This window comes from Asterias amurensis, chromosome 4 (assembly GCF_032118995.1).
Source record: "Asterias amurensis chromosome 4, ASM3211899v1".
In the NCBI taxonomy this organism is placed as follows: Eukaryota; Metazoa; Echinodermata; class Asteroidea; order Forcipulatida; family Asteriidae; genus Asterias; species Asterias amurensis.
The window spans coordinates 926,305-951,237 of NC_092651.1; the positions used below are offsets into that span (position 1 = coordinate 926,305).

Genomic DNA, 24,933 nt, shown 5'->3' on the forward strand with positions numbered 1-24,933 from the left:
TTCAAAGAGAAGTATTGACTAGGTTGGATTAAATCATGTCATTCGTGTTTCTTTATTCAAAGAGAAGTATTGACTGGATTGGATTAAACCATGTCCAGCAACTGAAGCTGTCAAAATGCTTTCCTATTAACATAAGCATGTTACATAAGTATTACTTTATGAGAAAGATATAATAGACTAATTGATTTGATACTTTTATTTATGTTTATATAAACTAATTTCACGATGAGTCATTATTTAGAAACTGCAAACATAAATCAGGGTCAGGAAACAAACAATCTCAACTAACTTCAGTCCTCGTTTGTTAAGCCAGATCCGAAGTGGCAGGTTCAGCTATGTCTGTTGCTATAGACATCCTATACTTCATAGTGATCCAACCATAGCCATCAATTCAGACACAAACTTAGAATTCACATACAGCTTACAAGCTGAAAATGAACATGGAACCTGGTCTGTTCCTCATCACAAGGAATCATAAGATAAACAAGTTCTTTGCTTTAAGGAGCCCCTGATACGGATGCATTGTTAATTAAATGGACCCCTCTTGGTTTTTTTAGATAACCTGTGAATAATTCAGTTCAATAAGTGGTAGAAATATTGCTGAAAATCTGGAGAGGTTATGTCAACGCAGGAAGAATAATCTGCCATTTGAATGTATACACAATCTGAGAAGTGTTACCGCTGTAACGATTCTCACATTCAAATTTTAGGGGATAAGAAGTTATATATTTTTCATAACCACAATACTTTGAAGTGAAAATGCATAATACTACCAAAGCTGCTGTACTTCTTAGCAAGTCAGTTTTATGAAATTGGGCACAGGTCGAGTCCTCTCCTTACTAAATTATTACATCAAGATATTAATAATAATAATAATAATAATAATAATAATGAACCATTCTGAAGGATTGTAGCAATGCCATCTTGAAACCCAAGTTATCCAATATCAATCATAACACATGATTCTTAATGTACCGTTTGCAACCTATAAAGAAACCTTCCTATTCTGATCTTGATCTAGCGGATCAAGTACTTTACCAGAGATATTCTTATATTTGGCTAATAAATTATCCTTTACTAAACAGAACTTGATTTATTTGTTAATAATTTTATTCCACATCCAACAGCCCACGCGCCAATGACAGGATGGTGAAAAGCAAATGAGAAGAAATGTCCTGATAGTTATTTTTCTTTTGGTTTATTATAACCATTTAACTGCATTTAATGCAGCACGTTGATGCATCTGCTAGGCGGACTTTGGCACTGTATAAGTTTATGTTATTATTATCGGTGTTGATACTGCATGAAAGAGCATCTCGGAAATTGACTCTCATTCTGGATGGTACTACTCTTCAGTCATATATATGCAACGGAATAGCCGAGTATTGTAGATCTACATCACTTCACTGGGTGAAACAAAGCATTTCAATTTATTATGGTATAGTTTGAGTACTTTCTAAGTTCAACTCTAAATTTACTCTCAGTAAAACCTAAAGAGGTGTAATCATCAAAGATTGGATGCATTTACTTCTTCTAGTCAGGCATCACTCAGTGCAGCAACTCCTGGCAAAGTTTTACCTGTAAAATAGCAAAATCAAACCAGGAATAAATCAAAGTAAAAAAATGTTCTCATGGTAAATATTTATGGAAACTTCCTCAAGAAAAGGTAATTTAAAGCCATTTTGAAACGAGTTGTGTCATGTGGTTTGGGTGCAAACTTGGTTTTTACGTAACAATAATTCTTCAAAATCTTCAAAACTCACCCTCCAGAAGTTCCAGGCTAGCTCCACCTCCAGTACTGACGTGACTCACTTTATCTTCAGTTCCCCATAAAGCTGCACATGTAGCTGTGTCACCTCCACCTAAAATAGATTACAAGTCAAATAAATGTTCAAGTCTAACAATGATTCAAAGTACGTCCACTCCTTCTACTTCAGTGCATTGTAATTCAAATATCATTCAACTTTGACCGTAACAATATTTTACCTATTATAGTTGTAGCACCCTTCTCTGTTGCCAAAACAACAGAGTCCATTACAGCTTTAGTTCCAGCAGCAAAATTTTCAAATTCGAAAACACCGACCGGCCTGTAAAGGTCAAAATCAAGAACAAAATTAAATGTCATGTTTGAGTTTAGGTTGACTGAATCATTTTAAATCTATGTGAACAATGTACTCACCCATTCCACACAATAACCTTGGCTCTCTCAACAATTGTTTGGAATTCTGACACACTTTTAGGTCCACAGTCCAGACCCTGAATATAGAAATGAAACAATCATTATTGTTGCATTCAGTAATGCTACACACTACAATTTGTATTTAATGTTGGCTTCAAAATTATTTTGTTCAATTCAATTCAATTCAATTCAAGGTATTTTATTCAAATATTTGTAGCCAAAGGCTAAATTACAATTGAACTTACAAGGTAAAAACATCAAGATTACATACATTGAAGGGAAATGTACAAAACATTAAACCAACATAAAATTTGAATAAGAATGAAGGAGATAGGCAAAAGCAATAGTGGCATGGTATAAATAATGCCTATCAAATAATCAAAGTATGCGGAAAAGAAACACAAAGTTACAGGCTTTAACATAAATTATTTAGAATTGTTCTGAGAACAAATAGTGTAGCTTGCTAAAATAGATCCTACACATTTACAGTAATATGCAACTCACCATCCAGCCCTTTGGAATACCAGACTCAACGGTAGCCGTTCCAAGCTTTGCATCCTCGGCAAACTTATCAGCAGTAATGAAGTCACTCGGCAGGTGGATTTTCACTCCATTTTTCTCTGCAGTTTTCATTAAGTCACCCACAATCTTTGCACCATCCTCGTCAAACAGAGAGCCACCAATCTAAGGGTCCAAGGATTATACCAATAACTTCATGTATACAAAGTATTTTCTACATAGAGAGAAATGTATGACTACAACGTTAGATAAAGATAGCAATATGGATCAAGAAACAAAATATGTATAAACTAACCTCCATCCCATTCAGTACTTTCAGGAACGTGTACGCCATACCACCACCAATTATCATCTCATTCACTTTATCCAACATGTTAGATATCAGCTGAATCTTGTCCTTTACTTTAGCCCTAAACAATCAAAACCAATAACACAGATTACCACAATTTTCAAATCAATCAAGTAATATATGAAAACATCAATGAGTAAAGCTTGGTGTATACTTCTTGGGAATGCAATATAAATTTCAAAGTCACCGGACCTATTTAGAAGCAAATGTTTCGCAGGAGCTCAGCACAGCTCAACTGATGTGAATTCTTCGTTGCAGATATGTGGCATCAAAATTCGTATTGCATTCACATTGGCAGAAAGGATGAAACAGGCTTTACTGAGAGGGTCCAAGCGTTTGTGTTTTGAACTTACCCTCCAAGGATTGCCAGGAACGGTCGGTCTGGATTATGTAAAGCTTTGGCAAAGTAAGCTAGCTCCTTCTTCATCAAAAACCCTGCTGCCTTCTTGGGTAGATCAACTCCAACCATGGAACTAAATAAGCAAATAAACCACAAAGTGGTGAACCAAATCATCTAAAACTAAAAGACTAGCCCAGGTTGGACTTCTCCGTCGGGTTAGGCTTAGAGCTACTAAGAGACCAACAACACACATTCAAATCTGTTAGCACTTTATAAATGTAGGAACATGAACATGCATTGTGATACTACTCTGTATATTGTTCGAACCACTCACCTATGTGCCCTATGTGCAGTACCAAATGCATCATTGATGTAAACATCACCAAGCTTAGACAAAGATGAACGGAAAGATGAAACATCTTCTGCCGAGGCTTTCACCTGAGTTTTAAAAGATTAACTGATAAGTCACTCAACAAAAAGTTTCTGAACAAAGTAAATATTTTAAATGAACCTACATGTCTTACACTCTTTCCAACTGAGATAGCTGTAATGTATTGGGAAGGAATAAGACAAGCTGAGAGACGAACCTTCTTGCCTGCAGCATCCTTTCTACTTCCTTCTTCTTCAGGATGGAAGCGCAGGTTTTCTAGAAGGATAATAGATCCAGCAGCAGGGTCTGCACAGACCGACTCTACATCAGCACCAACACAGTCCGACAAGAACTGGATCTCTCTTTTGGTGACACAAAACAATTGATGGTCAGATTCTTAAACCATATATGATAGGAACATTTCTGATAAATACTTCTTAGTTAGCAAAGTTAGTCTAATGAATACATCATTAGTTTTTCTGAAAAGTACTTACTTTCCCATCAGTTTCTTGAGCTCTTCAGCAACAGGCTTGAGAGTGAACTTATCTTGTTTCTTTCCGTCTGGTCGACCAAGATGGCTCATCAGTACCAATGATTTAGCCCCCTTCTCCAAAACATGCTTTATGCTTGGTAAAGCCGCTACAATCCTGTTATTTAAAATGTTAAGAACATATGAAAACATTAGCATTCTTGGGAAACGTTTCCGTATGGCGCCACCACTTTTTCATTCGATATGAAATAATATAGTATCTAATTTACCTCAATGAGATATCCCTTTTTGTAAAAATGATTGAAAAGGTGGTGGCGCCATACAGAAAGTTTTGTATCCAATGGGCTCAAAATCAAATCATCAAATTCAAATCATAAATAAATGTACGGAGTGTACCTTTGGTTGTTGGTGATCTGACCATCTTTAAGAGGAACATTAAAATCAACTCTGAAAAGGAAACAAAAATAAATACAGTCAATAACAATAGACATTGCCGAGTATCACGTAGAAGTAGAAGACAATTATTAATTGAAAATACTTCCTTTTGATAGCAGTGACGAGACGTGCACACAAAATAAAAGTAAATCAAGACATCTTATTTTAATTAAGAAGAGCAGGTTACTCTGTAACAACATACCTCATGATGACTCTTTTCTGCCCAAAGTCAAGGCTATCTATGCTGAGTTTGTTTAAAGCCATTTTTGATTCTCTCCTGTTAGAGGTTTGGACGTATTTAGAGTTGAAATCTGCAACTAAATTGTGCCGGTACCGGTGTTTGCAGACCGGTATTTAACTTTTAAGTTAAAGTTTGGTTTCCCGTATCTCTGTCGTATCAAGTAATCATAATATTAAAAAAAGGGAGAGAGGTACCAGTCTATTGCAATTGCTCTCCCCTGGATGACCTTCGACCTCCTTTTTAATAAACTTGACTCGATGTGTGGCCCACTATTTATTGAGCGGATATAATCACAACAAACACATTTCCAAGAGAAGTTTTAGTTATAATTCGATATGTTACTTATGTTTGAACATAATCAAATTTTTGCGAGATGACAGAAAAGAACAAGGTAATATTATTTTAACCAGCTTCCCTGAATAAATGTGGACTTACACAAGTTTTGGAAAAGCGACGTGACAATGTTGCGCCCAACTAGATTATCGTCCGAACTATAGTTGGGATTGTCCCAACTATAGTTTTACTGAGATGTACTTAAGTTGGGTAGTTCCAACTGTAGTTGGGAGTATGACTCGAGTGTGCTGTGTTGGTGGACGTTGGTGCATGCAGTATGCTTTTTTCAGAAGAGTCTGCTGCGTTTTTAATAGTTTCCCCTGTTTAACATGATCAAGTTCTTCAGCAGTCAGGCTGCAAATCCAGCGCCCAAAATAAGGTATTATCGTAATCAATTGGGGAAGGGGGGTTCTTAACGGGTCTTACTCATCAATCAGAATGTTAAAAAAATGCTGGCCTGGGGGTGTACGTATGTTTACTCTGTCATCAAAGGAGGGCGCCATCCATCATCATGGCCTGCCTGCTTTACTTCAATTTAATATACCTTTTTTGTGGTTTACTGACTGATTAAACTTTTAATTTAAAGAAAGCTGCTGCTGCTGGCAAAATAAACACTCTCTTTGTTTGTATTTTCTGTATTTTATACTTATTTTATTACAGTCGTTTGACCAGTTCGGGATCACTTTTTGAATTCACATTGTTTTTTGTTGCAATCTCTTTGATATCTTAAACAAAATTTTTTAGCAGTTTACCTAAACATGTCATAAAACTCACCAAGTATTCACTGACAAAAAAAGATTAGTTCTTTTGAAGAGGCTTTGAGAAAAGTATCGTCACCTGTTTGACCAGTTCAGGATCAGTTGAATCTATTCTGAATCAGTAGAGTGCCCTTTATTGCAAACCCATACTCCCATTCATAGAACTGTCTCTCAAGGACACGAAACTTCAGAGGTGTGTTGGCATGGACTTGGACTTCCTTTCTTTAGTGAATGTCATGCAAGTGTCCTCAATAGCAGCGCAAAAACCCAGCGACAAAACCTCAAAACAACAGCAAAGGCAAATGAAAAAGTGAAGCGAACCTAAAAAGCATTATTGACCCCTCCAAGTTTAATTTTCTCACAAAATAAAAAATCTACAAGAATTTGTTGAAGTAACATTTCTCAAAATCAACTAAATAAACTTCCTACTGCAGTAGTATGATTTTACCATACTTAATAAGTTAGTGCGGCACCATTTGACGCAATGAGATGTTGAGTGATCCCGAACTGGTCAAGGGTAAGTTGCCCCCCTAAAGAAGATTTTGGGATCTTCGTCACCTCAAAAAAACAAGATGACTGCACAGTATTTACAGGAATGTTTTTTTACACATTCTTATCATTTTACATAAATATTTTTTGCCCCGGCACTCCAATTCTAAAGGTAAGAAGTTTTAACAGTGTTTTTCAACCAACATTTTTAAACAAAAAAATGATAAATTTCGCAGACAACCTACAGGAAAACAGCCATAATTTATTTGCTGATGATATTTGGCACCTTATTTTGGGTTTGTTGGTTTAATGGGTGTTAATCTGCACATTTATCAACAGAAATTGGTAATAATGAGAAGTGATATAATTATTTGGTTATTGCAAAGTTGAAGTGATCCCGAACTGGTCAATGATCCTGAACTGGTCAAATGACTGTACAAGTTATGTTATTTATATTTTTAATCAGTTCCTGGGGTTTTTACATCACTGGAAATGGTACAAAGCCAAAGAAGAGCTGCCAGCTTCATTTGTGTTTTTTGTGGTGATTTATAGCATGCTCGTCGTACCCTTACTTAACTTGGGTTGGGACACACTACAGAGTAAACCACAAATTCACCAATTATATTATATTTATAGGGATACAAAATAAGATGATCAATGGAGTTATCAAAGCTGGCCACAGCCTCATTTTAGAATCAAAACCACAGAGGGCAAGAAAGGGTGGTGACAATCAGTTCAAAGTACATTGCATCTCATCTACAATCTACCAACAAGAACATTGAAATTATGGAATAATCTTCAACAATTTCCCATAGATTCTGAATCCCATAAAATGTTCCAAAGCAATGACAGTCACAACTTAAACAATAACAATAAATAACCTAATTAGACAATGCTCTCCTGACCTCCTTGTCAAAGTGGTTGACAAGTTCTCCCCGCGGAAGTTTCAAGAGGATAACCACCAGGTACCAAGTGTTAAGTACCAATTGTCATGTGTTTTGACTTAAGTGTGGGGCAATCAATGGAGCTATTTGTTTAGGTTACTGTTTGTACTACCAAACTATACCTATTGTACTGTACTGTAGTATAGTGCTTGGTACTACTGTGGTGACGAATACTTATTTATAATAACTTTTTTTCTATTTCCTCTGTATGTAGAGCACACAAGGGATGGGTGAGCGTCATTGGTCTAGAGATCCATGCACAGATTGCATCCAAAACTAAACTCTTCTCAGGGTCTAAGGTGCAATTTATGGCTCCACCCAATTCTCTGGTCTCCTACTTCGATGCATCTCTTCCTGGGACACTTCCAGTAAGTTAACACTGTCAAACTTATTTATTTAGTTGACAAGATTTTAGAATATCAAGATAGGAAAGTACAAGTGTATCTAGATTTTCTTTAAACAAGCTTACTTGAATTCCAATCAACTCATATACTCCAACCATCTTCTTCTCATTTTGGTCAATTTTGTAGGAGTATGGGCTGGTTGTCCTTGGTTGGACGTTGAGCTGGTTGGAGTACAAGACTTGATTTTTTTTATGAACTCTGTTGTATGTCTGGACCAGTTTCTGAGGTAATTAGTTTGTTTGTTACAAATGAACAGTGCAAAAGATAATCTCAGTTAAAATGAGTTTTTTTATTTGCTCTGTGTGTAGGTATTAAACAGGCGTTGTGTTGAAGCAGGTGTCCTAACATCACTGGCACTTTCTTGTCAAATCAACAAACGATCATTATTTGATCGCAAGCACTACTTCTATGCAGACCTGCCGGTAGGTAAGAAGAGTAAATAATAAATAGTATTTTGCAACACATGGATTAACTTTAGTTTGTAATGTTTGGTATATGTAATACTATGAACAATTTTATGTTTATTAACCCTCCTACTTTGGTACTTTTTAAAAATAGCAAGTTGATGCACCAATTTGATGCACCAATTTGAAACCATTCACTGTCATTGTTTTGAATGGTGACATAACTGTACAGTGTCATTTCCCAAATATGTGTTGTTGTTTTTTAATGGCAGATAAGCTGATAGATACATGGCCTTGTAATATTAGTCTTCATTACACAAAGACTCCATTTATTTATGGTAGCACACAGAGGTGTAATGCACCAACCAATCAAAACCATTTGAGTGGTAGCACAGCTGGCCATCAGCACTTTTCACAATGATAACCTTTCCTGTGTAATGGCAACTGGGACATGTGAGAATTGGAATTTTTAATGAATTTGCATAATTTGAAGTAAGTAGGAAAGTAAATCAAGAATATTCTCGTTTATGATCTTGAATGCAGTCAGGGTACCAGATCACTCAGCAGAGACTTCCCATTGCAGAGAATGGTCAGATTACTTTCACATTATTTGACAAGAAACATAAAGAAAAGCCAACAAGTCACAGAATAAGAATCAAACAAGTTCAACTTGAGCAAGATTCAGGAAAGAGTCTTCACGATGACGTCAATCATGAGACTCTGGTCGATCTCAATCGAGCTGGTAAGTTTTCAATCTTATATTTACAAAGATTTTTACAAAAACACAATGTTTACAATCATCTGGACCCAATTTTCAAACACAAGAACTTACTAAGCACAGTATACCATTGCTTAGCAGAAACATTACCAGTCAAAATAAAAATTAAGTTTGCATTGTTGTGGCTGGTGCCCCACTCAAAATGTCCACCCCCCCCCCAAATTGCCCAATAAGGCAGAGGTGTCCCTTTAAATTGAGCTTGTAGTTTGACTTCAAATACTGAGTGCTTTGAGTAGATAATGCTCTATATAAGAACTGCGTACTATTATTATTATTATTACATTGTTAGGAGTTGGATTGATGGAGATCGTGACCGAACCAGACTTGTCAAGCTCACTGGAAGCAGCAACCTTAGTCAGAGAGTTACAACTCATTCTACAATGCATCGGAACGTGTGATGGGCGTATGGATGGTAAGCATTTTCTTTGTCATAAATTCATGACATTTGATTCATTTCATATCTAAAAATACTGCTCTCCAATGATGGGAAACTAGAGGTCAATCTACTTTTTTAGAATGTGAAATGCGCATTGGCACCATTTCAGCAAGCAAATGTTTGTATATAGAAGAGTTTGCGGTAACACCATGTAATAACAACCTCTAAATGAGTTGGGGTGATTCTGAAAAGAACCGTTGGGTTAACTCGGCGTTTCGATCAGTATGCTCTGATCGTCTTCTGGAGAATGCTGAACTCTGATGCTGCATGCTGCTTAAGTACTAGGGGGTGGATCAGCGGTGATGCACGAAGGCGGGAAATGTAGGTGGGAAGTGAACTCGATGATGCGTGGTGAAACCTGTTGTGGAGCCTTGGGTGTTGTGTGGGGGGTGTGTGCTCACTGAACCGTGTCAGTAGGAACAAGCACAGGGGATAGTGAGGGTGTGGGGCCTAGGTGACTGAGGGTATAGATGACCCAAAGCAGTCTAATAGTTGGGGCCTAGGGGGTGACCGTGGATATAGAAGATCCATTGGTCGGGAGAAGGGGGAGCCAGATGTCGCTGATGTGGAAGCCGATGTCTTGGGGTACGGTGTCATGCTTGTGGATCTCGATGGCCTCTCTAATGCTTCTAGGGTGCCACGTCTGGATGGGAGCGATGATTACAGCAGCATCCCAGTTCACTCGGTGGTCAGCCATGTGGGAATGCTTGACGATGGCGGATTTATCGAAGTCCCCCCTCCTTCCAAATGTTTGTAATATCATCATGATCTATTGTTTCATCAAAGAAAGTTGCTTATTGAAATGGCATCAAAACTCCAGTGCACATTTCACATTTCAGCCTAAATTCCCCAATATGCGCCATATGTGCTTTGTAATTATTGCTGCTAACTAGGTCTCAAGTTTTGTGAGATGAAACTCATGTATCCATGTTGTGTTTATTCTCTATTCTATTTTTTCTATTTATGACTAAAACACGGAGAGAGGTTGCTAAATGATTACACTAAAAATGTTTCATGTTTTCAACAGAGGGCTCCCTTCGTGTTGATGCCAATGTCTCTGTGAACAGACCAGGTGACCCACCAGGTACAAGGGCAGAGGTCAAGAACATCAACAGTGTCCGCTTTGTTAGGAATGCTATAGGTATGTTAATTATCATAAACTCAGTCATGGAAACTGCTAAAAACAGATGAGCTCCCGGCACACCATTACACCAGAGCTCCTCCCAAACTGCTTTCCGAACCCCCAGCTTTCCACACCCGGGCCCTCCACACCCAGTCTCTCACACAGCCTTCCACATCCCTAGCTCTCCATTCCCTCAGGTCTCCACATCCCCAGCCATCCCCAGCCCTTTACACCCAGCCTCTCTTACACAGCCCCCAAATCCCAGCTGTCCATGCCCTCAGCTTTCTACACCCAGCTCCTTCACACCCAAGCTTTACACATCTCAAGCTCTCCACACCTCATCTTCTCCACACCCCAGCCTCAATCACACAGCCTCTCCACATATCACATTTCCATACCCCACCTGCAACCCGATGAATAGGAGGATAACCCATGAAGCCAAGGTGTGTTTCAGCAGATATATGATAAGTGTGCTTGTGTTACTCTGAATAGTTTGATGACTAATTGAAGGATTTCATTTTCTTGATTAATATGTTCAGAGGATTAAAGATAAAGTCAAAATGGTTTTGTTTTCAGACTATGAGATCAAAAGACAAATAGAGCTCCTTGAAGATGGTCACGATGTCATAGCAGAAACACGCTCTTTTGATCTTAAAACAGGGTAAGTTATTATTAGTGTGTCTTGGCTAAATGTGCACTGAAGGCAAAGTAATGGTGTTTTTGAGCTAAACAATTAAAAGTAGAATAGTACTTAGGAGTTGGACCTCACTAAGAAACTGTGTAATTTTGTATCCAAAGCCTACTTGTTTTAAAGATCGTGGAACATCAATTTGTCTGAAGTGCCTCTGTTAATCAGCATTATGTTGACAAAAGCCAAATAATCATCCTACCTTTAAAGGCAGTGGACACTTTTGGTAATTACTCAAAATAATTATTAGCATAAAACCTTTCTTGGTGATGAGTAATGGGGAGAGGTTGATGGTATGAAACATTGTGAGAAACGGCTCCCTCTGAAGTGCAATAGCTTTCGAGAAACAATTAATTTTCCACGAATTTGATTTTGAGACCTCAGATTTAGAACTTGAGGTCTCGAAATCAACCATCTAAACGCACACAACTTCGTGTGACATGGGTGTTTTTCTCTTTCATTATTATCTCGCAAGTTCGATGACCGATTGAGCTCAAATTTTCACAGGTTTGTTATTCTATACATATGTTGAGATACACCAACTGTGAAGGCTAGTCTTTGACAATTACCGATAGTGTCCACTGCCTTTAACTCAATACAATTGCATCTCCTGAAGCACAAAGTGAGTCTGTAACTACAGGAGTAGAGAGTGTTATGAAGTATTTGCAAACTTTTGTTTAGTTTCCAACCTCCAAAGTTGTGTGAATGGTTTGTAGGATGCCTCTGGTTGTACTAACAGTGTGAAGTACCTAGATACAGTGCAATTAAAGTCATGTTTAAATGTTATTGTTAAATGTTATTGTTATTATTTTAAGGTATAAACGTCAGATTTGCTAGGTTCAGACTACCTACATAATCAAGAACCAACATATTTTGACTGTAAGAGTTTTGTTCTTTTCAAATCATTTCAGGCAGACTGTCCCCATGCGTGACAAGGAAGGAAAGCAAGACTATCGTTTTATGCCAGAGCCTAATCTACCACCACTCATCCTTTATGATAGTAACACCATTAATAAAGCCTCTCATAACAGCAGTATTGTAAATATTGATGAGGTCAGGGGTCAGCTGCCAGAGTTACCAGAAGCTAAGAGACGAAGACTTGTTGTGGATTATGGCATAAGGCTGGATAGTGCAGTCAAGCTTGTGGTACGTGTGTCAGTATAAATTGTAGGAAAAACAAAAGTCTATATCAACACTGGTTTAACTGGTTTTACTGCGTCGGACTTGAGTTCTGATGGCTGAATCTGTAGGGTGTGGGTTCGCTTCCCTGTCATGACACTTGTGTCCTTAAGCATGGCACTTAACCATAACTGCTTCTCTTAACCCAGGTGTACAAATTGGCACATGAGAGGGCTGAGACAGTATTGTGTTGGATAAATCCCCTAGCGCTAATTTAAGCAGATAGGGGTTGTATGCTCCCAAGGGAGCTGAAAAAGTTAGAGGAATTGTCTAAAAGTATGAACCGAGATACAAATTTTGTCAAGCACTTTGATGTAGCTACTAGGATATGTGCGTTTTTATAGAATGAATTAGTATTATTTTTATTATTAACGATAACAAACTTTGAAAACTGTTTCCAGACTCACAACCTTAACTAGAACGTTATAATCACCTTGCAGTATATTTGAACTCACTTCAATTAATTATCTATGTAACAAGTTTATCAATCGCTGTTATACAAAACAATTTTTGTTGTTAAAAAGTTTGTACAAATCCTACTCTTCATTGACCATTGTTTTGTCAGCTAAATGACCTTATAACAAGAATAATTTACTTGTTTTTGTTGTGCAGAATGAAGATGGTTTAGTGGATTTCTTTGAAGCTGTAATCCAAGACAAGTCTGAGCGAGATCCACAAAAGATTGTGAATTGGATTGAGACTGAACTCCTGAGGTGCCTTAATGAGTATGACCTCCATGTTGCTGAAAGGTAAAAGCTAATTACATCCTTTTGGCATATTGGAACCATTGGCTAAGACTGGCTTGATCATCATGTCAACATGTGTTGAAGCATTTAAAGCACATAGCAGCACCCATAGCTCTAGCTGCTGCCGCAGCCGCCAGTTAAGACACTGCCTAAATGAGTATGTAACTAAAAGGCCAAGTGTATTGCAGTATGACCTCTCTTGTTTTTTGCTTTACTTTACTTTATTTCATCTCAAGGCATAACAGAATACAGTTTATACTTATTATGATTTATGCATGTTTAAATATAAAGATCAGAATAATAACATTTGAATAACACCACCTAGAGATGCAGGGGACCCACTGTAGACCCTATGCAAATAAGTTTAATAGGGCACCTTCATCTAAAGGTCAAGGGAAGGTACTTCATTGGCTGACACTATGCGCTTCGCAAACACAGATGTGCATTTTGCCCTGTTTAATTATCATTTTACTTCAAAGGTGGGGGCGTGATGCAAACTGTGGCAGTGTCTATTACAAACAATGCCCGTGTTTTTGAAGTTCATTAAAACCGTGAATATAATAATATTGAGTCTAACTTGGAAGACTTCCCCCCCCCCCTAGTTAAAGGGGTGGTGGAGAATGCAATAACCTCTTGCTATGGCTGTTACAATAATCGGATGATAGTCTTGATGTGATTGTATGTATTTGTCTCTGCAGCCCACTTGACTCTGCTACACTAGGTGAGCTTTGTGATCTAATGAGTGATGGAACAATTTCTTCCAAAATTGGGAAGAAGATCATGACAGAAATATTTGACGGTAACACAAGAACCATTCAAGAGGTAAGAGCTAGTTTCATTTGTGCTGTCAAGACATTTCACTTTTAATTCATACTTGTTTAAATTTCTCAACCACTTTGCGTCAGTATTTGTAAATATTTTGTGTGCCCAACCTTCGTAGTATTTTTTAGAACTTTTTGGGGCTTCTTGAGTTATTGTTTTCCTTTGAAAATTGTATTGCCACACACAAGGGAACATTGACTTAACAAAAGAAAGACAACAAAGTTTCTCATAATTGGCTTTGGGATTTGATCATTTCATGTGAGAAAATTTAGTATGTACCATGCTTGTTACGGATATTGTGTGCCTTTAATTTTTCATGGTATGAGCATCAAAACCATACACTTATAAAAGTAGATAGTTGTGAACATGATAGCATGATATATGACCAGCGTGCTTATCAAGTCTCACTTGTATAAAGTTGTGGCTAGTGGAGTCAGTAAATTCTGAGTTCTTGTGGCCACAATATTATGGTAAGTAAGGTGTCATGGACGAGTGGTTAAGAGCATCGAAGTTGGGAGCATTCACGTTCTGGTGGTTAAGTCATCAAAGTGTTAGTTCGAATCCTGGTTGTGGCATTTGTGTCCTTGAGCAAGATACTTTACTGTGATTGCTTCTCTTCACCCAGGGGTATAAATAGGTACCTGCGAGGGTAGAGGTTGATATTGTGTATGACAAAGTCTTTGGAACACTAAGGTTGCCCGTCAAAGGTTGTATACTCCCCAGGGAACTGAGTAAGATTGAAAGGAATGTTTATTGGCCCAATGACCAGTGTACTAATGTCAAGTGCATTGAGATGGTTAAGGTTAAGTGCACTATAATTATTATATTATTAGTAGTAAGAAGACGTGTTTTTTTAATTGTTAATGAAATACAAATAAAGCAACTTTGTGTATTTGGCGGTGTATATTCTACAGGATAATGATAAGACGAATTTTGATTCAATTCTAGATGATCAAAGACGGTGACTGGGCACAAATTACCAACCGAGAGGAACTGAGTCAACTTTGTGATCAAGTTTTACAGAATAATCAACAAGTGGTGAGTTACTAGAAAGACACTTCCCTCAATCACCCTCAGCACAAATGACTTGTCATCAAATTAACTCACCTTTTATAGACAGAAAATAAGACACCTACAAAATAAAGTGCTGTATGCATTTTGTTCGTGCAAAGAGAATGCAAAATCAAGTAGTTAATTACAAGGAAAACTGACTGTGTAAATTTTAAATAAGTTTTGGTTGAACAAAGAGAAAAAGACTAGAGTGGGATTTGAACCTGTGTTTTCTGGATTAATGTATTTTCGTTCAGCGCTTTATCTAGCTCTAAGTTGGCGGTCTCTCTATTTTGTCATTATCTTTGTTTGGGGTTCCAGTCAGAAGCTATTCAACTTGTAACTGGGCAGTGATCACACCCAAGTTTAGGATTTACTGTGAAGGTAGTATCAGTGAGACCAACAAGGCTGGATTTAACAAAGCTTGCAAAATCTAATCAATCAATCAATCAATCAATCAATCAATCAATCAATCAAACGTAATTTGTATAGCGCCTATGATTACGCACATCAAGACCAGAGTGTATGAATTATATGTTTTGTATAAACAACGTTGCCATAAATGTTCATTTGTTGATTATTTTCTTTTTCAGGTTGAATCTTACAAATCTGGTCACAAGAGAGCCGTCAATCGCCTGATGGGAGAAGTGCAGAAAGTAACACATGGCAGAGCAGATCCTGTCATCATTATGGACTTATTCACTTCCAAACTAAACAGGTAGCATTGATCCTGGTCTACATAGAATTGAAGTAGGATGGAGCTAATGGAACGCCATATACCATTAGCAGGTTGATGTAGAAGTTATGTTGTCATCAAGGATTGAATAAAGAGCAACAACAGCTGCTTAGACTAAGTGCATCATCTGGATATCTTAAAGTTTTAGAAAGCTGTTCATTACACAGTGGTTTATCTATGGATGTAAGCTGTGTACAAACCAATACAGTAACATTTTATTTTGTGGGACAGATGTGCATTATATAAAAGATGTCATGAACAAGGCAGGGCTGTATGCTTCGTTTTTGAAAGGGCAAGGGCACCAAGGCATTTTCGTCTTGGTAAAGGGCACCCTATGGTGAAATTGCAAATTTGTACTGGAGCATTTCAATGGCACCAAGGCAATTACCAGGGGCCTCGAAGGCAATCGTCTTTGTTGCCTCCGTGAAGTATCAGGCCTGATAAAGTAGGTGACCTTCTAGATTATATTCTTTCGCGCAAAAACTTGCTAAGCGCAAAATATTATTGATGAGCATAAACAGTAGGTTTGCATTGTTGTGGCTGGTGTCCTGCCTAATTTTTGCCTAGCAAAGACATTTTGTCAAGCAATATTTTCTACTTAACAGCTTTGTGGATTTGGGCCCAGATTAAAGTGGGACCTTCTGCCTATCATGTTGGTTGGCAGTGGAACAATTGAGGGTGCAGTACTGCTATGACTGCCCTTGACTATTGCGTTGTCAAATTGAAAAAGGGTGGTTGATGGCAGCACATCCGTCTTATGTGACATGAGCCAACCTTGTCAGGTCGGCCGAAGTCTAAAATAAATCAATTTTTCATCAATTATTCCATAATTCAATTAAATTTCTCTCAAAAGGAGAAAACCTCCAATCACCATATGAAAAACTTAATAAATTTATGGATAATTTCCAGTTTTATATTTCTGTAAATTTGTGAGTTGTTATTTTTGTCTATTGTTATGCCTTTACTCATACTTGTACAAAGGGAAAACAAATTTAATGTTTTTATCAAGACAATTTTGAGTCTTTGAGTCTTGAGTATTAGCGATTTGTTACAACATGGGGCTCAGTGATTCAACTTTGAGGAGATTTTATAAATCTAAGGATTAAGATTGGGCCTCAAGAAAACTAAAAGCAAAAATCGATTTGAGAAAAAAAAAAAAAAAAAAAAGCAGATTGTCAGGGTGTTTTTCAGGGGTAAATAGCAAACATTCCAAACGGCTAACCTGCCCCAAAAAAGGTTTGGTTGTCTGGAAACATACGAGGCTGGGAGACTCTTAATATTAATTTTTGTTGAGTATTTTTTAATATTATTTATTCACGAGCCTCGAAGTGCTATGGCAGATATTTTAGGCTAGCCGAAGCGAAATAAATGTACATATCAATCTCAACAGAGGGCGCACTTCAGACCCACCGTTAATTTTCAGAGAGCTATTCTCTAGTGTACGCGGCATGTAGAGCCGCCGAACATATAAAAAATATGCACTGACTGCACCCGAAGGTTAGAAATGACACACACTGGTGGGACTCTTCGGTCTTCATGTAGAATACTTTGTAATAAATATTTTGTATTCAAGTAATATCTTAAGAAGTATAGTCTGAAATGACTTGAACGAATTTAATTGAATTTAAGCCCTTTTGGGATGGAAGTTTGATCTGTCAAGCTAGACTTTGGTTTGGTTTGTGTAGTGCTCCCACCACCGCCGGGAATTATTTCTTGCTTTTTTATATCCCGTTGGTCTGAAACTTGTTGCTTGATTTTGTTTTACTTTATGGATTCATCACACCCCCATGATCAAAAACGAATAATATAATTTTGATATTGGAAAGATCCATCTCAAGACTGCACTTTGTTTCAATGTGTCGAGATAATAATAACCGTATTATAACCCGCCTTTTGCCAAAGGACAACAAGCGCCAGGTACTTCTACTGGAAGGTGAGTGGCCAGAAGTTTGATCTCGAGACGTCCTTAGCACCATGTGATGTTTTTTTTATAAGGTATCCAGGCGCAATATGCTGCCAGCCAGGAACACCGGGGCAAAACCTTCGATAAGTGCACTGGGTTCTTTTACATGCGTTTACACAACACATGGCACCGACGGCTTTACGTCCTATCCTCAGGGTGTCTTGCTAAAGAACGCAAATGCCACAGCTCGATTCGGAACCCACACTCTGCTGATCAGAATCACCAGAGTTTGAATTAAACCTCTTGAAAACAAATTAAATGTGTTTTCAGACAACTAAATTTAAGATTTCTTTCAATTATTGGCAGGTCAGCCGCCGCTTGGAATTGAGCTGCTCAAAATCGGATTAAGCGCTGCCTCTAGATTGAGCACTATCTTTAAAATACCCCTCTTTAACTTCTAAAATCCTGGACGTTATTCGTGGAAATGTGTGTCATTGTGTGGAATGTCACATTAATTTTTATTGCATGATTTTGAGAATGATTAAATCCATTATAAATCATATTTCATTTATCATTCTAAAAAAAAATGAGACAAACTATTTGGAGCAATTTAAATATCTATTAAAGGTATGGCATTTTTAGCAAATTATCATCTTATTTAGTTCAACCAGTAATGATAAGCTGAAAGGTTAAGAAGATTGATCAGAAAATCACGGAAAATCACTCCTCTTGCCTTCTTTGCAATACAATATTTTTGGCTAATAACCCCATCGGCCTGTGAACAATGGAATGGAATGGAATAGTATTGCCCTTGGCGTTGCGTTGTAAAAATGAAAAAGGGCTGTTGACGGAAAAACATCCGTCCACAATTATCATCATAATTTATTCAACAATTCAATTAATTTTCCCTCTTGGAATTAATTTGAAGAGCACCTCAGTACACTGGGAGCAAGCCAGTTTTGGAAAAGCACATTCAGGTGTATTTTTCAGGGGTAAACATCACTAGGTCGAATCGGCTGAACTGCTAAAAACTGGAAGAAATCTGAAGTTTAGTTGTCTGAAAACATATTTGATTGGTTTTCAAGAGATTGAGCGACTCTAAATATTGTTAAAGTATTTTTATGACTAATAATTCACGAGGGATAGGAGCGGAAATAATTTTATATATATACGCGTAAATTATATCAACAGAGGGCGCACTTCAGACCCACCGTTAATTTTCAGCTCCAATGTAGCTAGCTTGCATGCTGTAGCAACGTCGTGCGTGCACAGTTCACGGGATGGATGTAGTCGATGCCTAGAACATCTTGCCTGCACTTTATGCAGCAAGTGAGTCGGCACACATAATTATGGCTCAGTATACTATCAATCAGTCTCCATAAAGAATGTTTTGTAAAATTTGGTAAATAGTGATAGCTTGAGAAGTGTAGTCTAAAATACTGAAATGTGGGAATTGAAGCTCAAAAGTTTTGCTGATTTCTGGTCGTCAACAGCTAGAGTCTCTACACTTTAGTGATGGTTGTCTGGTTCTTTCATCCAGTATATTAATGGGCATTGTTTCTTGGGCCTGAAACGCTGTTGTTCTTTAGATTGAGCAAAATCTTATTCCCATTGTAAAACCCACCATCTATTTATCTTTTTATTGATATAATAAGTGGTAAGTTATAAGAGGTCCCTACCACACCCACTAGTGACAATTCTAACCATAGCGTATTTAACGTCATGTGATTGGTCGAAGTAAATTCTCCAAACCACCCGTCTCCTGTACAAAAACTTGGAGTACAATAAAAAGTATTATGAATATTCATAAGAAATAATACCTTGTATGCGCATACAGACTGCGCACACTTACATCGGCAGTGATGCTATGGTAAATTGCGAGTTGTATGGTGCCTTGACTTCCATCCAAAGGTGTACATTTAATCACTAAGAGGAAAACAAAATAGTCTGACCCCATTGAGCAGACGTGTGTTGAGGACGGAAGAGACGGTCGTCCGTGAGATCGTTGTCGGTGTATGCTGAATAATTGCCGCAATTTCGACTTATTTGGAGCACATTCTGGACAAAGTTATCGTATTCATGTAAATTAAATGAGTGGCTATTGAGACCGGTTGATATTGTCCAGAATCGATTCATATTCTTAGACTTATTTGTTAGAGTTGGAGCTAGCTGGTAGCGGAGTTTGCATGTTTCAAATCTTCGTTTTGTTTGGCCAACAACTGATGGAATATTGATCAACAACACACAACACAGTGCAGTGCAGTCAAATAATCTGATGGCGAGGACTAAGCTAGATTTGGATTAAACTCTGGTGAGTGGTATTTACAATTTCAAGATCATTTGTCTGATAATATATTTCAGTTTAAAATGTGTTCACAATAAATAACATATTACAAAATGTCCTATTTTTCACCAGACAGCAGTGAAAACACACCCTAGACCTAGTCTTACTTACATTAATAGAGCAAGGAAATAGTACTGATAGTTACTCTAACTAATCCAACACAGGCCATGCTTTTATCATTATTTTAAAAAGTGTTAACTTTAACTATCAAAATGTTTATTAATGTTAGACCTTGCTAATATAAACTAAGAATCATGAGAATGGATGAAGCATTTCATGAATTTTTCAATCAGCTCAGCGCAGTAAGAACCAAATTTTGCTGCATGTCAAAAAGTAACACTAACAGTACACTACAGTGAGTGAGCTGGTAATAGCTTTTCCTGCTTATTCACTTGAAAAGGTAGCATTTTAAAATAAAAGGTCAAGTTTCAAAAGTCTTAAATCTGAGTTTCTAAAGCGGCATTATATCCTGTAACAGTGTACTATAAAATAGTTGTAGTCTTGGTGCATGCAATGTCAATGATATTTTTCCAGAAATTTGAAAATGATTTCAAATTAGTTTCAGTTTAACTAAACTAATTAGTTTCAGTTAAACTAAACTTCAATATGTTAAAAACAAACTAAAAAAGAATAAAAGATTGACAATAAATCTTGCAAAAATCATTTTTGAAACTGATCATGTTTACTTTGAATGTGTTTGATCAACAGGGTGTTTGGATGCAAACCTGGACAAGAACGGATAAATCCTGTAGTACCCCTGCATCAATCTTCAGAAATGAAATAGAATCCATAGCAGCTCCACTTACATACAGGTGTACGTACAGCAATCAGAGAGCCAGCAAGCCTTCTTCAGGAACGTTGGAGTTGAGGAAAGTAAAAGTTTGTGACAGTTTGTTATGAAGTAACATGCAAGTCAAAAGCGATTCCATTGGAATCCAAAGCTGATGTGGTATCAATGATGAAGGATTATCTAGTTGACCCAAATATGGCATCCATACCATGTGTTGGATGTCACAGAACCAATAACAAGTCAACATTTAAACATTGGAAATCCAGAAGTAAAATGTTTTCAATGCTCATCTTGTTACTGTGTATTTCTTTGTGCCATGGCCAAGCCTTAACGGAACTCAATTACAACATTGAGGAAGGGTTACCAGCAGGATCTATAGTTGGTGACATCAGTAGTGATCAGAGTGCACCAGGACCTTACCTTGTTATACTGATACCAGATGAAGGTCAACCGTTTGAGATGACAAGTCAAGGAGTCATACAAACTAAAGAACCACTAGATCATGAGGATCAATCTTTTTTTAGCTTCATTGCTGTACCTTTGTCTAGTTCTACCACACAGATTTATATTAAAATCACAGTGACTGATGTGAATGATAATTACCCTGTCTTCCTTAACCTGGAAACACATCTTGATCTGTCTGAAGCCACTCCAATAAGTACCAAACTATCACTAGACTCTGCTACTGATCGTGATGAAGGAATATTTAGTACCCAAGGATACAGGATCCTATCTGGTAACGAGGATGGTACTTTTAGCTTGGAGTTCCGGACAGCACCAAACGGTGAAGTCTTTCTTGATTTAGTTGTTTACCAGAGCCTTGATCGCGAAACCACATCTAATTACACTCTCATCATTGAGGCATATGATGGTGCTACTCCTCCCAAGACTGGAAACATGACGCTAAACATCAACATTTTGGATATTAACGATAACCCACCTGTTTTCAGCCCAACACTTTATAGTGCAACTGTGAATGAAACTTTAGCAGTTGGTACTAAGATATTGCGCGTAACAGCCTTTGATGCTGATGAAGGTTTGAACGGAGCTGTGATCTATGAAGTTCGTCGCCAAAGTGATCCAGGAGAACTATTCCGTATCGATCCAATCACTGGATGGCTTTATCTCAATAAAGCTTTGGATTATGAAACAGCTTCTTCAAATGTCCTTGTGATCATTGCCAGAGACAATGGTACTCAACCAGAAAGTGCAAATGCCTTTGTAACCATTTCCATCCTCAATGTTAACGAGCAACCACCCATGATCAACATAGTCTTCCTTAGTGGTAATGGTGAACCTAAAATTTCAGAAGCTGCAACTCCGGGAGATTTTGTTGCTCGTGTTTCAGTGAATGATGCTGATGATGGTGAGCTTACTAACGTTAATGTGACCCTTGTTGGTGGGGAGGGACAGTTTGGTGTTATAACAAGCAACAATATCATTTATCTCATCTGTCTTCAACAACCATTGGATCGAGAACTTGTTCCAAGTTATGATCTGTCCATACATGCTCATGACTTTGGTATACCCCCGCTCCATACTCGACAAAACATCACCATATACATTGAAGACATTAACGATAACCCTCCCATATTTGAAGAAGTTGAATATAGTGTCTCAATTATTGAGATTGTCGAGATTGGATCGATGGTGAAGCAAGTGCAAGCAGATGACGCTGACGCTGGTAGCAACGCTGCGGTAACATACCGCATCCTTGACACACCAGGGTCCTATTCAAACTGGTTTCAAATCCATCCGGTTTCTGGCTTAATAACAACCAAGGAGCTCGTAGATCGAGAGATTCAAGAGATAGTAACCTTCATAGTGGAAGCCAGAGATTCTGGAGATCCATCATTAGCAGCCAATGTGTCAGTAACTGTTACACTCCGTGATGTTAATGATAATCAACCACAGTTTCTCATGTCATCGTATAACGCCAGCATAACAGAAGATACTGAGATTGGTTCCTGTTTTTTACAGGTAAGCAATTCTATTTTAACTATAAACTAACTATAAATTTAACCTTTCTAGATAAATTTTGTGGGCTTAACATTACCCGGGCCCAGTTTCATAGAGCAGCTTAAAGCACAACAAGCAGCTAAGCACAACAAAATGTTTACCAGAAAAATATTATCCAGCTTTAGAACTACCGTGTCACATGAATAATTTGTGACTGGTATCCTGCTAATTTCTGCTAAAGTAGAATTGGTCAGCTCTATGAAATTCTTTTTTCATTTTTTTCTGGGGGGGGGGCCCAGGCAGAACAAAATGATTTCCTTCCTTATTCAACGAGACCTTGCTTACCATTGGGTTATGACCAGTCTATTTGTGTGATTGCTTGTTCAGGAAGTTGTTGGCTTCAACCACTTTACACTGTATTATGTTATCAGTCTATATAAATTATATCCAGGAAACACCCCAGGTACTGATATACGTTTAAAATTTGGTAGGAAGGAAATCTGCTAAAAACATTGGGCTGTAAACCAACAAAAGTACAAATGAAGCTCAATTACTCAATTCAATTCAACAAATTGCCTTTGAATTTATGGAGAAAAAATTCTTAATAAGCTGGTTACTTCAATGGTAAATTGTTAATACTACATTCTAGTGAAAGTTAAAGGGTGTTTTGCCAGCAGCTACAGCTATAACAAGGGGATACACTCAGTAAGCCTTTTATTCTCTTTACTGGCCAATTCAGTGTTTCCAAACAACAGCCTTTGTCATCATTTCATCCTACTGAGTAATCTGTCACAACACTGTGTCTGGCATAAAACACGTTAATAAAGCCCCATTATTCAAACTCCATTTAAAACACAATGTGGGGTGGTTGTTCAGCCTTCTGGAACTATGGAGGAACCATGGATTGATCATGCACAGTCATGCAGTAATAGTGAGGCAGCACATCTTCAGGGGGCGATTTCACAAAGAGTTAGGACTAGTCCTTCCTAGGAGATATTCAAAACTTAAGGCTGGACCTAAGTTAGGACGAGTTAACTCAAGATAAGACTAGTCTGAACTCTTTGTGAAATCCACCCCAAGCACTGCTGTGAACATCTTGTGAATGTTCTCCTGTGTGACCAGTTTTTATTAACAAATCTTTAGTTCTGTCCAAGCCTGGTTCCGTCATCTTCAAGAACATCTTCTTTCTTAAATCTGATCTTACTTTGTATTTCTCACTATTTATTATGTTGTCTGTACACAAGTTGTTTCAAAGCTTGTTTTCATGTCTAGAAGTTAATATTATGTATGCTTCCTGAAGCCACATGAATTACATACTTTTAACACTGGATGAAGGATGAAACTATTTGCTTGTTGTTTAAAGCATTTATATAAGCAACTAAACATTTAAACACAGTTGTAGTCGTCCCGATTCTAAGATCGTTGTCCCACAAAATGACTTTGTATTGCAACCTTCCCTTGGAGTAGAATCAATACAGTATCTTGTTTCACTCTGGGTCATGGCCTTTGAAGTAAATTGACCTTAGGAATGTACTTGCGGAATATTCTATTGTGCTGGTTTAGTATCAGCTGAGATTTATGAGTTAACAAATGTTCTGACTGTTAAAATATTAGACTCTCTAATAGATATCAAGAATAACCTGTTGCAAAGTTTATATAATTATCACTCTTCAAAGTGAGTTTCTGTGTTACTTTCTTTAGAAAAGATTCCATTAAACGCACCCTTATCTCGTTTTTGAGAACTTTGTTTGTTATCAAACATCAATATTTTCATCATAGGATTTTTTACATAGTTTTTTTTTTAAAACAGTGATGTCAAGCTTGTATGTATGCACTAAAGCCTACTCTTCAATTTGATCTATTTTTTTGTACTGTATTATTTTCATCTTTTTAGAATCTGAGGTGTGTTTTGAGGGTTGTAACACAAAACTGTTTCGGTCATTGGCCATTGATAAGCTATTATGGCTAATTCAACCGAAAGGGGTTTGGTTCTTACTGCCAAAATGAACCCAGACTCAGTAGGCCTTTGATACATCAATGTATGTATACATTATTTCCTTATCTACAATCTCTAGCTTGATGTAAAAACAACTCCAGCATGATTTTCACAGTGGGTTCTTAAAA

At 37.5% G+C, this 24,933-nt stretch overlaps 3 protein-coding genes across 3 annotated transcripts in view; 2 read left to right on the top strand and 1 right to left on the bottom strand.

The window, feature by feature from the left end:
- Positions 1-33: 33 nt before the first annotated feature.
- On the bottom strand, positions 34-5,054 carry LOC139936666 (phosphoglycerate kinase 1-like). The gene is made up of 12 exons (XM_071931534.1): positions 4,885-5,054; positions 4,644-4,694; positions 4,252-4,404; positions 3,975-4,119; positions 3,722-3,825; positions 3,401-3,520; positions 2,994-3,108; positions 2,684-2,863; positions 2,180-2,256; positions 1,987-2,087; positions 1,764-1,862; positions 34-1,578 (listed from the first exon to the last, which is right to left on the bottom strand). Exons 1-12 carry the CDS (start codon positions 4,944-4,946, stop codon positions 1,538-1,540), a joined length of 1,248 nt encoding a protein of 415 aa, XP_071787635.1. The 5' UTR covers positions 4,947-5,054; the 3' UTR covers positions 34-1,537.
- A 449-nt stretch (positions 5,055-5,503) lies between these two features.
- Positions 5,504-16,727, top strand: LOC139936665 (glutamyl-tRNA(Gln) amidotransferase subunit B, mitochondrial-like). Its single transcript, XM_071931533.1, has 12 exons — positions 5,504-5,635; positions 7,662-7,815; positions 8,160-8,273; positions 8,799-8,997; positions 9,323-9,445; positions 10,497-10,610; positions 11,169-11,253; positions 12,192-12,426; positions 13,072-13,208; positions 13,904-14,027; positions 14,976-15,065; positions 15,671-16,727. The coding sequence occupies exons 1-12, from the start codon at positions 5,586-5,588 to the stop codon at positions 15,797-15,799; spliced, it is 1,554 nt and encodes a 517-aa protein (XP_071787634.1). The 5' UTR covers positions 5,504-5,585; the 3' UTR covers positions 15,800-16,727.
- Positions 16,728-19,700: 2,973 nt separating this feature from the next.
- Positions 19,701-24,933, top strand: part of LOC139936655 (protein dachsous-like) — a 48,871-nt gene continuing 43,638 nt past the window's right edge. The window contains exons 1-2 of the mRNA XM_071931513.1: positions 19,701-20,027; positions 20,769-22,830. Coding sequence (XP_071787614.1) covers positions 21,016-22,830 — 1,815 coding nt within the window. The 5' untranslated portion in view covers positions 19,701-20,027; positions 20,769-21,015. The remainder of the gene's footprint in view (positions 20,028-20,768; positions 22,831-24,933) is intronic.